Genomic DNA, 15870 nt, shown 5'->3' with positions numbered 1-15870 from the left:
CACTTGTAACTCCAGCTCCAGGGGATGCTCTCTTCTGGCCTCTGAAGTCAGTCATTTGCATGCACATAACCACACATACATATACATAAATAAGTAATCAAATAAGTCTTTAAAAATAATTAAACTAGGGCTGAAGAGATGGCTCAGCACTTAAGAGCACTGATTGCTCTTCTAGAGTTCAATTCCCAGAAACCACATGGCTCACAACCATCTTCCCTGGTTTATCTGAGGAGAACAACAGTGTATACACATAAATAAAAAAGTAAATGGAAAAAAATTAAGCTACAGAAAAAAATATAGAAATTACTAATCTACACTGATTTTAATCATGGAAAATAAGCGACTGTTTGGAAAAAACACTAGAAGGGAACTTGATAAATGAAAAACTTTGCTCTCATTCCCTCGGGGGGAAAAGTGAATATTGCTTTCTTGGCTGTCCCCTAGAGCACCAGAAGTGCCTGGACAAACTCCTCAATAACTGCCTATTGAGCTGTACCATGCAGGAGCTAATTGGCTTCTATATTACCATGGAGGAGTACTTCATGAGAGAGACGGTCAATAAGGTAGGACATTAGGATACATCTCTTGCATGGGGCTTCCTGTCCAAGAAGCCAGGCCAAAGGAAATGGCTGGGATCTGCCATATTTCTGGGTCCTGCTTTGAGAGTACTTTTGGATGTAGTAAGAAGACATCTCTGAAGTTTGTCATTTTCTCCACATTCCTAGCTGGGTCTTTCCCAAAGATTACAAAAGAACAGCTTAGCTCCCATGGAGCCTGCTTGTCCCCTCCTCCCTGCATATATATAGGGTAGGGCCTCTCGTGTCTGACATCCCAGAGAATGGATATTGCCAAAGCAAAGGCCCCAAATACTGTTTTCTAATGTTGTGATGATTAGAGAAGTGAGCTTTTTCTTGTCAAGCTGTCACCAACATGGACAAAGTATATGAAATGGTTTGGAGACAGGACTAGTATAACCAGAACTATCTAGAACTGCAATACTCACTGAGGACTTTGCCTATTGATAGGCTGTGGCTCTGGATACCTATGAGAAGGGCCAGTTGACATCCAGCATGGTGGATGATGTCTTCTACATTGTCAAAAAGTGCATTGGGCGGGCTCTGTCCAGCTCTAACATCGACTGTCTCTGTGCCATGATCAACCTTGCCACCAGAGAGCTGGAAGCTGACTTCAGGTACTGTTGACGCCCTTTCTGCTCTATGGGCATAAAAGTTCTAGTATTTGACTCCTTGTCTTATTTGTTTCTTTCCTTTTGTCTTTATGGGTCAAATTCAGTTCTAATCAAGATTAAGTTATTTGGGCCTGATTGCACACTCCTTTAATCCCAGCACACGGGAGACAGAGGCAGGCGGATCTCTGAGTTTAAGGCCATCCTGTTCTTCAGAGTGAGTTCAAGGACAGCAGAGGCCTCAGAAAAACCCTGTCTCAAAAAAAAAAAAAAAAAAAAAAAAAATTCTGTTCCATATACAACATCCTTAGCTCAGAGAAACCGTCTCTCAGCCAAATACCTTAAGTGCCTAATTCCTTTTTTTTTTTTTTTCCGTGACAGGGTTTCTCTGTATAGCCATGGCTGTCCTGGAACTCACTTTGTAGACCAGGCTGGCCTCAAACTCAGAAATCCGCCTGCCTCTGCCTCCCGAGTGCTAGGATTAAAAGCATGCACCACCATGACCAGCTCTAAGTGCCTAATTTCTAATACTTAACCTAATTCACTCAAGTGTGTTGAAGGTGTCATTACCCTCAGACCGAGAGAGAAGCATGTGGTTTAGATAAACACAGTGGCTATAATGACATTCGTAGTTTCTATTTCTACAAGCCAAGCACTATAGCAACACACTCCCCCATCCCCTCTTACTGTTTTTGATCTTTGAGACAGGGTTTCTCTGTGTAGCCCTGGCTGTCCTGGAACTTGGCTCTGTAAACTGGACTAGCCTCAAACTCAGAGATCTGCCTGACTCTGCCTTCTGAGTGCTGGGACTAAAGGTGTGCACCACCATGTCTACCCCCACCCCCTTTTTTATTGTATTAAACACCTTGATGTAGGCCAGGTGATACGGCTCAGTAGGTAACGATATTTGCTGCTATACCTAATGATCTGAGTTTAATCTCCAGAGCCTACATGGTGTGGAAGGTGAGCCAATGCCTGCAAGCTGTTCCCTCACCTACACAAATGTGCTGTAGCGTGTGTTCCCCTTGCAGAGTAGATAAATATTTAAAAAGTGATATAGAAACCATGCTTCTGTTCTGTACATGTCGAACTGGGGCATAGAGAAATTATATTGTGACCCTTTGTCATGGGTCACAGACCTCTTAAGAAGTAGAACAGAGAAGCTGGTATTGACTTGACTCAGAATGTGTTTTGCTCCTCCATGGTGCTGCTTTCCACTGAGCTCTGCTGTCTCTTCTTTTGGTAATAACTGAAAGCTTGATGAAGAAGTAAACATTAGCTAGCACCACAGTGACCATCAGGACCACCATGGACAGTGTGGTTGCTGAAGACTGGGGTCCATCCTACCCTTTCCCCCACCTTTGCTGTCCAGTACATGATGGCTGGTCTTTTTCTTTTATCTCGTATTTTATAAAAGAAGTAGCCCGGCATGGTGGCGCACGCTTTTAATCCCAGCACTTGACAGCAAGAGGCCGAGGCAGGTACAAAGTGAGTTCCAGGACAGCCAGGGCTACACAGAGAAACCCTGTCTCAAAAAAAAAAAAAAAGAAGAAGTAGAAGTAACCAGTCTCCTTTCTATATGCTTAGTATCTTTGAGCAAGTACCTGTCCTGTCCTGGCCCCTGAGGTCTTTCCTACAGTAGTCTCCACCCCAAAAGAGCAGCTGGTACTGTTGGGTCAGGCTCGTGGGTGCTCTGTTCCTGCTGTCCTGTAGGCCAGGTTGAACAGTCTGCATCTGCCATTCTGCCCCACAGGGATGTTCTATGTAATAAGCTAAGAATGGGCTTCCCAGCCACCACCTTACAGGACATCCAGCGTGGGGTGACAAGTGCCGTGAACATCATGCACAGCAGCCTCCAGCAGGGCAAGTTTGACACCAAAGGCATCGAGAGCACTGATGAAGCCAAGCTGTCCTTCCTGGTAAGTGGCCATCAGGCCGGCACGGCAGCTGGGGCAGATTTTCTTAAGGGTTATTGTAAGTTTGAAATAGGTTTTAAGATTATTTATTTGTTATATGTAAGTACACTGTAGCTGTCTTCAGACACTCCAGTGTTACAGATGGTTGTGAGCCATCATGTGGTTGCTGGGATTTGAACTTAGGACCTTCGGAAGAGCAGTCGGGTGCTCTTACCCACTGAGCCATCTCACCAGATGAAATAGGTTTTGTGGCCAAGGCTGGTCTTGATCTTGGTACATAATGAAGAACAACCTTTACTTTCAGTCTTCCTGCCTCTGCCTTTGGAGTGCTAGGATCACAGTTAAAAGGAGGAACTCTAAAAAATATTTACTTATGAAATGTATTGCCTTTTGAGAACTTTGCCAAAAAGGCCCAACAAACAATGTCACACTCTGATGAACTTACAGAAATTATTATTATTACTCATTATTATTATTATTATTATTATTATTAATTCTTTCCTGTTGGGCTCAGCACTCACTGGCCTCTTGGGACCTATGACAGCGCTTCATGTCTTTGACTGGGCATCTGTTTGTTTTACTTGGTTTTTGTTTGCTTGTTTGTTTGTTTCTTTGTGTTTTTAAAAAGAATTATTTATTTTATTTATATGAGTGCACTGTAGCTGTCTTTAGACACATCAGAAGAGGGCATCAAATCCCATTACAGATGGTTGTGAGCCACCATGTGGTTGCTGGGAATTGAATTCAGGAACAGCAGTCAGTGCTCTTAACCGTTGAGCCATCTCTCCAGCCTATTTTTGTTTTTGTCAGTGCTGGAAATTGAACGTAAGGCTTCACACGTGCCAGGCAAGCACACCATCCCTAAGATATGACTCCCAATGCTTGATTTGGGCCAAAGTCTCACCACCTTACTCAGGCTTGCCTAGTGGCTCCATAGCCCGGGCAGGTCTTGAAATTACGCCTGCCTTCCTCAGTCTCTGAGCAGCTGGATTACTGGCACAGGCAGCAAGCCTAGTTGGTTTCTTGTTTCAGCCTCTTAACCTAACCCATCTGCCTTTCTAGTTCTTTTCAACCACGTGATTTCTCACGTCCCCAAGGCTGGCCACTGAGTGCCTTTGTTCTCACTCATTGTTCTTCCGGTTAGACAGTTTCATTGTGTTGTTGGAGTTGCTTAAGGACAGGATCTCTTTATGTAGCTCAGGCTGTCCTGGAACTCTCTTTGTAGACCAGGCTGGCCTTAGAGATGCACCTGCCTCTGCCTCCCTAGTGCTGGCATTAAAGGACTGCACCACCACCATGCTAGGCTGACAGTTTCATTGTAAGGAGACCCACATGAGAAAGCCAAAAGAAAGGGGGCTCCAAATGCTTGGTGACAGATTTCTAGTTTTTCTGGTTCCAAACACTTAAAATGTCACTACTCCCACAACAAATCCTATTTTGACATTTTGGTTGTGAGCCTAACCTTTACTGACTGAACCATCTCTCCAGCCCCACAAAGCCTATTGGTATGACACTTTGATTCATTTAGCTGTCAAAATGAGTTCCCCAACTCTACTGAAATCCCATTTTCTATGAGCAGAGGCTAAACCCAGTGCATCCATGTTTACAGAGATTGTCAGTCCATTTTCTTCTCATGGCAACTATTTCTTGGTGCCCTAAAGTGCCTGGAAATCACTTACACTGTGACCTTTATCCTTCAGCTGTTGTAACAGTATAGTTGCTTTTCTGTACACGCTCAGTGTTAACAGGCTTTAGTTTCCTTACCCAGCCCCATATGGCATGGTCTAAGCAGCATACTCAGCAGTGCGGTTCTTCAGTATTGACTACGTGATGCCAAAAGAAAAGTACCCCAAAGACAGCAGATTTCTCAGTCCAAACCCATGTGGATCTGGAACTACACTTTTACCCTAAAATCCCTAAGTCCCTCAGCTGTGGCTCCTTCCTGCCCTGCCTTCCTGGGCCATGCCACCCATTAACCAGCTTGAGGCAGCGAGATTCTCCCAAATACATTGATCCTACACCCATAGCCTCTATACCAATATCCCAGCCATAGCCATGCTTATGTGGCATTCACCTGCTCTAAAGCATACGTCCAGAAACTGGACATAATGACACACATCTGTAACTTCAGGAGGTAGAGGCAGAATCCAGAGTTGGAGGCCAACTTCAGCTACATTGCAAATTTGAGGCCAGTATAGGCTATATGAGACCCTCTTAAAATTGCCACAATGGTGCTGGAGAAGTGGCTTATCAATTAAGGTATCTTGTTTTTAACTTTTTTAAAAGATTTATTTATTTTATGTATATGTGTAACTACCATGTGGATGCCAAAAACTAAACCTGGGTCCACTACAAAAATAACGAATAATGTTTTCACTGCTGGACCATCTCTCCTGGCCCCACGTGTGTGACTGTTTTGCCTGTATGTATGCGTATGCACATGGGCATGCCTGTTTATACAGAGGTCAAAGGAAGATGTCAGATCCTCTATGACTGTAGTTATGGATAGTGGTAAGGGACCACATAAGTGCTAAGAACTAAACAGGGGTCCTCTGCAAGCATAACGGACAGTCTGTTAACTGCTGGGCCACCTTGGCCCCACACTTGCTGGTTTTGTGGAAGAAGGTTGTCCTCCTAGTGTCAGCATGGATGGTGACTAACAACCATCTGTAACTCCAGTGCCAGGGGTTCCAATGCCTGCACTCTCTGCCTCCACACCAGACATATACATGTCTACATACACAACTAAAAGAAAAATTCTGGCTAGGCGTTGGTGGAGCACGCCTTTAATCCCAGCACTCGGGAGGCAGAGGCAGGCGGATTTCTGAGTTCGAGGCCAGCCTGGTCTACAGAGTGAGTGCCAGGACAGCCAGGGCTACACAGAGAAACCCTGTCTCGAAAAACCAAAAAAAAAAAGAAAAGAAAAGAAAAGAAAAGAAAAGAAAAGAAAAAGAAAAATTCTGCCAGGCATGGTGGCATAAGCCTATAATTCTAGTCCTTGGGAGGTAGAGGCAGTGAGTTTGAGGCCAGCCAGGACTATATAAGACTGCCTTAAGGAGGGGAAGGGAAGGGAAGCCTGGGCTAGACCTTTGTGGCACAATAAGTAACTTACTCAGCATGGCCTGCATTTGATCCTTAGCACCACAGGTGGGAAGAAAGGGAGCTGAGGAGAGGCTGATAAAGTGCTGAGGTGTTCCTATCAGTTACAGTGCATGGAACATGAGCATTATAGCTTTGTAAATTCAGTTCAACCATGGAACCTTCCTGAGTAACTCAAACCAAAGATGCCTTCCTCCAGATGGTCATAGTTGTCCCTTGTCACTTTTGTTCCCATTTTTTAAAGATGATTTCATGTAGTCAGCCTCAATTCACTATACAACCAAAATTGACTTTGAATTTCTGATTTTCATGCCTTTGCCTCCTGAATACTAGAATTATGTGAGCCCTACCATATCTGGTTCCTACAGTTCTAGGAATCAAACCCAGGGTTATTATATCTCCGTAAGCACCCCACCAACCCAGTCCCATCCCTTTACTGCTTTGTCCCCAGGAGTAGTGGGGTGTGAGTGTGTGTGTGTGTGTGTGTGTGTGTGTGAGAGAGAGAGAGAGAGAGAGAGAGAGAGAGAGAGAGAGAGAGAGAGATTAAATGCACATGGGAAAGTGGGAAAGGAGTGTGTGTGTGCCTTTCATTGAGAGTGCAGAATTGGATCAATTGGATCTCAGAGCCCTGGAGCTGTAGTTAAAGGCACTGGAGGTGCTGAGATGCAGACTCTAGACCTCTTGATCATGCAGTACGCTCTCTTAACTGCTGAGGTGGCTCTCCAATCCCTATACTGCTTTTACAACTATTCTCAGAGACACGTGAGTCACGAAAGGAGGAGCCCTTAGTCCACAGTAGGGACTCATGGATTCTAATTCCTACTCTAGTGTTTGTGAGCTTTTCGCTGTGAATTTGTTTCCATCCCTGTTTTATTTTTTATCATAATGTTTATCAATCACTACCTGACTTACATCATAAGTATCAGGGGCAGGAGGCTGGGCCAGGGCTAGTGCTAAGAATTCAGTCCAGGGTTTTGCTCTTGCTAAGCACACATAACCATCACTAAAGTATAGTGCCTGCTATAAAGGGGGTACATGTTGCCTGTTTTGCTGCAGTGGGTTTTTTTTAAACCCTTCGGTATATGTTTGCAATCCTTACCATGGCCTGGCACTTTAGAGTCCAGGACTTACCACATACCTGTTTGCCTGAAATGTTCTTGGTCTATAAGTAATACGGAGCCTGGGTTGTAATACTTCTGCAGTCACCATGGCTTTTCTGCTTTGGTATAGGGAACAGGAGAAAGCTTGAGCCTGGCTCACCATTCTGAGCCAAGATCTGAGCATCCTGCCTACTAACAGAGGTGTAGGCTTCCCTCAGGCTGCAGACTCACGCATGCACTTCTCTGATGGTGTTGGAGTGGGCAGCGAGCCTGGCGAGCAGGAAATAACCGTGACATTCCTTCTCCATCATCTTCCAGGTGACTCTGAACAACGTGGAAGTCTGCAGTGAGAACATCTCAACTCTGAAGAAGACTCTGGAGGTACTCGGGGAATTGTCCATCAGTCAGCTTTCCTTATTTTATGTACGAGTACTCTCTCTCATGCACGTGGTGTCCACCTCCATGCCAGAAGAAAACGGCAGATCCCTGTATAGATGGTTGTGAGCCATCATGTGGTTGGTGGGAATTGAGCTCAGGACCTCTGGGAGAGCACGCAGTACTCTTAACCACTGACTCATCTCTCCAGCCCTGTCTTATCAGCTTTTCATAGATTAGAGCCACTCTTGTTGGAAAAAAAGGCATCAGATAACTGTCCTGAAGTGAACATTGTCTGACAGAGCCATACTGGTAGAAGCTCAGAGGTGATTGGCAACATAGCAAGAGGTCTGTGGACTTGCTGGGGAAATTCTAGCCCACGAGATGGAAGATCTTTCAGTACATTCGACCACAACCATGGCCGAGTCCTTCATTCTCTGTTCTATACAGAGATACAGATCTCCTTCCTGCCCTGCTGAGGATTTGTTGGGTGCTCTCATGAAACACAGTTGAGTATGCTTTATAAAAATACTTTTTTTTAAAAAAGCTTAGAGAGGCGCCTCAGCAGTTAAGTGTACTTCCTACTCTTCCAGAGCACCCATGCAATCACTCAGCTCCTGTAACTCCAATTTCTTTTTTTTTTTTTTTTTGGTTTTTCGAGACAGGGTTTCTCTGTATAGCCCTGGCTGTCCTGGAACTCACTTTGTAGACCAGGCTGGCCTCGAACTCAGAAATCCGCCTGCCTCTGCCTCCCAAGTGCTGGGATTAAAGGCGTGCGCCACCACCGCCCGGCGTAACTCCAATTTCTGAGCATCCAACACACTCTTCTGGCTTTTGTGGGCACGCGAACACACGCACATGCACACACACACACACACACACACACACACACACACACACACGAGCGCGCATGCGGCTTACATCCACCTAGAAACATATACATACACATTTTTTTTGTTTGTTGTTTTGTTTTTTCGAGACAGGATTTCTCTGTATAGCCCTGACTGTCCTGGAACTCACTTTGTAGACCAGGCTGGCCTCGAACTCAGAAATCCACCTGCCTCTGCCTCCCAAGTGCTGGGATTAAAGGCGTGCACCACCATCTCCCAGCACATAATTTTTTAGAATTATGACAAAGCCTTCTATAAATAACATTAAGTATGGTTTGTCAAACACTGCATAAAACCAGCTGCTGTCTTTTTTAGAGATTTGTTTTTATTATTCTTAATTATGTGTTTATGGAGTTAGGAAGGTGTATGCATAAGTGTAGATGCTCTCACAGACCAGAGGTGTGAGGTCCCAGAGCTGAATTTACAGATGGTTGTGAGCTGCCCATGGGGTGCTGGGAACTGAACTCAGGTCCTCTGGAAGAGCAAGAAGTGCTCTTAACCACTGAGCCATCCCTGTAGTCCCTGCTGTCATTCTTAGAGAGGGCTGCAGAGCATAATAGAAATTTTTTGAGCCTTAAAGTCAGATATTAGTATGTTCAAATCTCCACAAGACCTCTAACCAGTTAAGTGGCTGTAGGCAAGTTCTGTTTTAAGTTTCCTTAGCCTCAGTTGTGAAACAGAGATAATGACCTCTTCCTTACGTTGTCATGAAATGAATATCCAGTTGATACAAGAGAAGTATGTGCTATCGGTAAATAACAGAGCAAACATTGTGAAGTGTCAAAGTGAGGTCCTAGTTTCGTCTCCCCCCCACACTCAGAACAGAGGAAGCTAGGATCCTGTCCCTCGGTGGACACTGACAAGAGGATACTTTAAAGCAGAGGCAATTAAGGGCTGCCTGTACAAACTGGTGTGACCTTGGGGCTAGGCAAACAGCCTCTTAGCTAATGGGGTTCCTGAAGGAGGCTGTGAGAAAACAGCAAGACATGGGCCAAGTTAGGAATGTATACCCAAGCCGGGCGTGGTGGCACACGCCTTTAATCCCAGTGCTTGGGAGGGAGAGGCAGGTGGATTTCTGAGTTCGAGGCCAACCTGGTCTACAGAGTGAGTTCCAGGACAGCCAGGGCTACACAGAGAAACCCTGTCTCGAAAATATACAAACAGCAGTGTCTCTTGTACAATAAATGATTGAGTGGGATTAAAAGGGTGTGCTACCACTCTATCTCTAAACCCCCTGAGTTCTAACACTTTAGATCGTATCCTTAGGATCAGCCTAGGTTTGAAAAAAAATTTCATGAAATGATCGAAAATCATAACCTAGCCAGCAGAATGGGCCATATGAGGGAAAAGACAGACAATAGCTATAAATAAATAAACAAACAGTAATTCCCATAAGTAAGATTTTATTTCACAGATGCTGTCTCAGCCCCACCACCAGTACTTTGCAATAAGCAGGTCCAGTGGGCTGATGATGTGACAGCGAAAAGGCTGAGTGAGGAAATGGCTGTGGGGATGGGGTCTTCTCCCAGTGCCTCTGCACTCACATTGATGCTATTGTAGAAAACACAGCTCCAGCTTTGTAAGGAATAACACAAGAAATGATGTAGGCAGCTGTTGACAACCCAGACACCCGAGTACCGAGCAGGCCACCCTGCAGGAACAAACGCCCTAGGAGTCGGACACCTTAGTCAGAATCTAGCTACATAGTCTACTGTGATGCTGTTAGCAGATTATTAACTCCAGTTTCCTCACTTGTGCCTCAAGGATAATGATAATACTGTTTCATAGGGCAAGCATTCTTGTTTTGTTTTTAAGTTCAAAGTTATTTATAATCTGCTTCTAAATATGTAACTCGTGGGTGTGCAAGTGTTTTAAAGGAGAGCAAGTACCCTATTTACTTAGTTAGTGTTTTACAGGAACAGGGTTTCTCTGTGTAGCTCTGGCTGTCCAACCTATCTCTTCCTCCTAAGTGCTGGGATTAAAGCCATGCATACCTGGCCTAGGAATTTAAATAAATAATAAAAGCAAAATGTTAGCCTAGGCCTTAGCTAGCCCAGAGTAAGCACCTGAGACCACGCTCATTCCCTGTTGAGAGCGAGACTAACAAAGGATGGTTCCTGGGTTTTTAAGAGACAGGGTTTCTCTGTGTAGCTCAGTTGTCCTACAACTCACTCTAGACCAGGCTGGCCTTGAACTCATATTCACCTGCCTCTGCCTCTCTAATCCTGGCTTTAAAGGCTTGTGCCACCACTGCCTAGATGGGCTTTGTTGTTGTTGTTTTTAATTTACTTCCTTATTTATTGTTAGGTATGTGCATGATAGAGAGACAGGACATGCATGCCACAACACACATGGATGTTAAAGGACAAATTTCTGGAGTCAGTTCTCCCTTTCTGTGTGTTTCCTTTCTGTGTGTTTTCTAGGGATTAAACACTGGACTTACTTGGCAAATACCCTTACCTGCAGATCTGTCTCATCAGACTCATAAGACCAAGTTTTGATTTAAACAGAAACTGTGAAGCCATAGGCAGTATATCCCAGTGCCTACTATGTACCAGGCTAAGCACTTTGTGTATTGTCTCACACAACTCATCTGTCAAGGGAACAGGATTCCATGTTCCTTCTTTTTTTGTTTTGTTGTTGTTGTTGTTGATGATGTTTTTTTTGTTTTGTTTTTTTTGTTGTTGTTTTTTTTTGTTTTTTGTTTTTTTTGAGACAGGGTTTCTCTGTGCAGTCCTGGCTGTCCTGGAACTCACTCTGTAGACCAGGCTGGCCTCAAACTCAGAAATCCACCTGCCTCTGCCTCCCAAGTGCTGGGATCACAGGCGTGCGCCACTGCCCGGCTCCATGTTCCTTCTTATTTTTCAGTTTTGAGACAGGATCTTACTATGCAGCCCTGGCTGGCCTGAAACAGAGATCCTCCTGCTTGCCTCTTGAGTGCTGGGGTTAAAGGTGTACTATACTGTAACCTGGCAGTGGTGGGGCTTGGAAGGCAGGAGGATGGATCTATGAGTTCCAGGACAGTAAAGACTACACAGAGAAAACCTATCGTGGGGAGAGGGAGGTATGCTGTGGCTGATCTATGCTACTTTGTGGGTTCTTTTTCCTACCCTTTATCTTCCCACCCCCACTTTTCACATTCTATCTCAAGATAAGAGAGAAGGAAGGATAGAGGGGAGAGAGAGAGAGAAAGAGAGAGCTGTGAATCTAATTTCTTTCTCATATCTTCTTTGAGCACAACTACTAACAAACCACAACAAATCCTCCTCTCCTGAACAATCTCCAACTCCTACCTATTGGGGCTCTAGCATTTATACCCTCTGAAAAATTCCAAGACTTTGAAATGTCACACGATCGCAGAAACTATCTGCAGCTGGCAAAACCACACCTTTGCTAGAGCAGGAGGCAAATCCTACCCAGCTGCTTCAGACAGTCCAGAGCAGCCAGATACCCCACACATGGAATTGATATGAAAATACTTTGTTATCGTTCTGTGTTTTTAAAGAAACCAAAATTCCACAATTGTCACCACAGTATGTATCTGTTCTCATAGAAAGGAAACTGACACTCAGCAACTGAACTGTTTGCCTGAAGTCATTTAAGAAATACATGACTCAGGCCTGGAGAGATGGCTCAGAGGTTAAGAGCACTGACTACTCTTCCAAAGGTCCTGAGTTCAAATCCCAGCAACCACATGGTGGTCCACAACCATCTGTAATGAGATCTGACGCCTTCTTCTGGTGTGTCTGAAGACAGCTACAGTCTTGAATTCAATTCCCAGCAACCACATGGTGGCTCACAACCATCTGTACGGCTATAGTGTACTCACATACATAAAATAAACAAATACATAAAATAAATCTTAATAAAAAAGAAGAAATATATAACTGAACCAGGACTCAAACCTAGAAATGTTAGCCTTAAATGTATAAAAAAGAAATTGTGCCATATGTTTTATTCTCTTCCTCAGACACTGGTGTCAAAAATTGAAAAGGGAGTGAGAGCAAAGTAGAGAACCTCCAGTATACAAATCTCAGAGGACAGTCTAGCACACCTCTCTGCCCCTGCTCACATGGACAGTCAGTTTCTAAAGCTGTGTTTTCCCCCTAGAGTGACTGCACCAAGCTCTTCAGTCAGGGCATTGGAGGGGAACAGGCCCAGGCCAAGTTTGACAGCTGCCTTTCTGACTTAGCTGCTGTGTCCAACAAATTTCGAGACCTCTTGCAGGTAAGCCTGAGTTCCGGCTGCTGCCCTGATGCTCTGAGAAGACTGTTAGCTGACTTAGCATGGATTCGCTGTGTGCAGGAAACGAGGAGAAGAGAGGGCAAGGGCAAAGCAGCCAGCCACTAAAGGCATGCACATCCCTTGGAACTAAAGGGCCCACTGCTCTTTTTATCATGTGTTACATGAACAAGCTAGCATCTGTTCCTTTAGAATCTCTTCTTGGCCCCAAGATGACGAGAGACCTCAGAAAGATGTCCAGAGGAGTTGGACCACATGGTTCAATGATACTTGACTGTAGCCACAGGCACTGCCCTGAATGAGGCATTATGAAATCCTTTTGAGATTTGCTAAGACAGTCTCAGTACCTCATCTCTGGACCTGAATCTGCACAGATCTAGAAAGGGGCACATTCCTGTCATGGCCTTCACTATGGGACCCTCAGCTGCAGGAGTACAAAGAGGGCTGGAAGATCAGGTAGGAGGTGGAGCATGTGTCTGACGTCTCTGTCCTGTTGCAGGAAGGGTTGGCAGAGCTCAACAGTTCAGCAGTCAAGCCGCAGGTGCAGCCTTGGATCAACACTTTTCTCTCAGTCTCGCACAGCATCGAGGAGGTCAGCCTGGCCACAGCAGTCATCAAAAGCAGACTGGACCTTTAGTGCTGGCAGCCCACCTCCATCCCATCTAAGATTAGACTCCTCCCAGAAAGCAGCTTGTGGTCCTAAGAATGGCTCAGAGACATGTGAAGAGACCTGCCTTCTTGTGACTCTTCTAATACTGAGGCACATTTTGCCCCATCTATCATAGACCTAGGATTATTTTGATTTTTTGAGATAGAGTTTCTCTACGTAGCCCAGGCTAGCCTTGAACTCACAGAGCTCTGCCTGCCTCTGTCCCCTAAGTGCTCTGCCACCACACCCAACCATATAAGAGCTTTATCCTCCCAGCCTAGCCTTGCCCCAGTGTCTGAGCCACTCCTGCAGCCCAGAACTGTTCCTTAGCTCGACGTAAGACCCTGGGATATGGTCCAGCCTGGGACTAAAGCTGGCTTTCTAAATTTGGTTAGGAGTTTTATTTGTTTGGGTTTTGGTTTTAAATGGGGGTTTTGTTTTGTTTTGTTTTTTGGAGGCAGGGTTTCTCTTTGTAGCCCTGGGTGTCCTGGAATTTACTCTGTAGACCAGGCTGACCTCAGACTAACAGAGATCCCCCTGCCTCTGCCTTCTGAGTGCTGGGATAAAAGGTGTGCACCACCACTGCCTGGCTGAAAGGGAGATAATTTTATTTATTTTTGTTTTATTAGGCAAGTGTCTCATCTCCCTACGTAACCAAGGCTGACATCAAACTTAGGGCAGCCTTGCCCATGCAGGCTGATTTTACCTAAGTTGGCAGAGGAGAGATGAGGGTAAGTGGCACTTCTTAGAAAAAGGCCCTGACAACCCCCACTTGCTTCTCACAATAGGAAGAATTTAACGACTATGAGGCCAATGACCCCTGGGTACAGCAGTTCATCCTCAACCTGGAACAGCAGATGGCAGAGTTCAAGGTGAGGGTCTGTGGAGTTCCCATAATGCCCTCACCAGCATCCCGTGGCCTGCCACTCTTGCTGTAAATCCAAAGGCCATGCTGAGTGGCAGCCCGTGGAGGCACTGCCTCTTTATGTAACTGTCTCACTGGAAGACTCTCAGTATTAAAGGCAGAGGAGCTTGACGGGACTCCTCCTGACACAAGCTTTTGTGCAGGCCAGCCTGTCCCCAGTCATCTATGACAGCCTAACCGGCCTCATGACCAGCCTTGTTGCTGTTGAACTGGAAAAAGTGGTTCTGAAATCCACCTTCAACAGGGTAAGTTCCAAGGAACATGTGCCTACAGCTTTCTCCTAGTAGTCATGCCATCCCAGAATTCATATTCCCTTTGCCACCAGCACACCCTGCTAATCTAGGCCCTGCTCTGGCTGGCCCTCCCTTCCTCCCTTTCGTTGTTGTTAACATTTATTTGGTAGAAAGCACATGCCAGTGTGCATGTGGACAACCTGTAGCTGTTTTAGTTCTCCATGTGGGTTCTGGGAATCAGACTCAGACCATCGGGATTGGTGGCAAGTACCTCTGCTGAGCCATCTCCTCAGCCTTTGCCTCCCAGTTCTGAGGGAGGGCCACTGAATTCTGCTTCATCATGGGGTTAGGCTTCATGTTCATTCTCCTGTAGCTGGGCGGTCTGCAGTTTGACAAGGAACTCCGGTCACTCATTGCTTACCTTACCACTGTGACAACCTGGACCATCCGAGACAAGTTCGCCCGCCTCTCCCAGATGGCTACGATCCTTAATCTAGAGCGGGTATGTGACTCCCTCAGCCCACCCTAGGAAAGTGACTGGAAAGAGTCCATCGCCAAGTTTCGAGCCCCCTGCTCCCTTACTTGCAAGCAGCATAGTTCTACAAGGCACCCCCTTCTTACATGTCCCTTCCTACATGTCCCTGCCTTGTCTCAGTAAAGCCCAGGAACTGCTGTCAGAATAGACCAACCTCTGCTGACTAGTTTACTCTTCCCCACAGGTGACTGAGATACTAGATTACTGGGGTGCTAACTCTGGCCCTTTGACATGGCGCCTCACCCCTGCTGAAGTGCGACAGGTGCTGGCTCTGCGAATAGACTTCCGCAATGAGGATATCAAGAGGCTGCGCCTATAGCTGCTATGTGGCCCGCCAGACTTCAGGACCTGTTTTCTAAGCAGTTACAGCCAAAGAGCTATGCAAAACTGTCTGGCTTGGGTCAGCCAAAGGTCCAGACTACACCATTGCATGGAAACCAGGAAGCAAGGAGTGCACTCACTGCAAAGTTCTTCCCAGGAGCAGTTAAGGCTGGAGGCTAAAAGGGAGAGCTTTTCCAACAGAGAGGTGGGGACTAAGTGGACAGCATATGCCTGGCCATCTGTCACTCTCACCCGCACACTACAATACACATGCCCCTGACAGCAGAGAGGTTGGAGGCACCTAGAGACTTAATGGCAAGGCTATGATGTTCACAAATAAAGACACTACCAAGACATGCCATTGTGTTGGGTCCAGGAAGGGCTGGTTGCTTGGACAAG

The 15870-nt window shown here is 45.7% G+C and overlaps 1 protein-coding gene across 1 annotated transcript in view; it reads left to right on the top strand.

Moving 5' to 3' along the window:
- Window positions 1–15827, top strand: part of Cog4 (component of oligomeric golgi complex 4) — a 35135-nt gene extending 19308 nt beyond the window's left edge. Inside the window, exons 10-19 of the mRNA XM_021170183.2 lie at window positions 445–563; window positions 1026–1192; window positions 2940–3105; window positions 7620–7682; window positions 12677–12793; window positions 13308–13400; window positions 14246–14329; window positions 14526–14627; window positions 14989–15117; window positions 15335–15827. Of these exons, the coding sequence (XP_021025842.1) occupies window positions 445–563; window positions 1026–1192; window positions 2940–3105; window positions 7620–7682; window positions 12677–12793; window positions 13308–13400; window positions 14246–14329; window positions 14526–14627; window positions 14989–15117; window positions 15335–15469 (1175 nt within the window). The 3' untranslated portion in view covers window positions 15470–15827. The remainder of the gene's footprint in view (window positions 1–444; window positions 564–1025; window positions 1193–2939; window positions 3106–7619; window positions 7683–12676; window positions 12794–13307; window positions 13401–14245; window positions 14330–14525; window positions 14628–14988; window positions 15118–15334) is intronic.
- Window positions 15828–15870: the final 43 nt, after the last annotated feature.

This window comes from Mus caroli, unplaced genomic scaffold (genome assembly GCF_978045245.1).
Source record: "Mus caroli unplaced genomic scaffold, Mus_caroli_1 scaffold_10, whole genome shotgun sequence".
Taxonomy (NCBI): Eukaryota; Metazoa; Chordata; class Mammalia; order Rodentia; family Muridae; genus Mus; species Mus caroli.
Note: the sequence above shows the minus strand (reverse complement) of the source record. Positions and strands in the feature narration are given on the sequence as shown.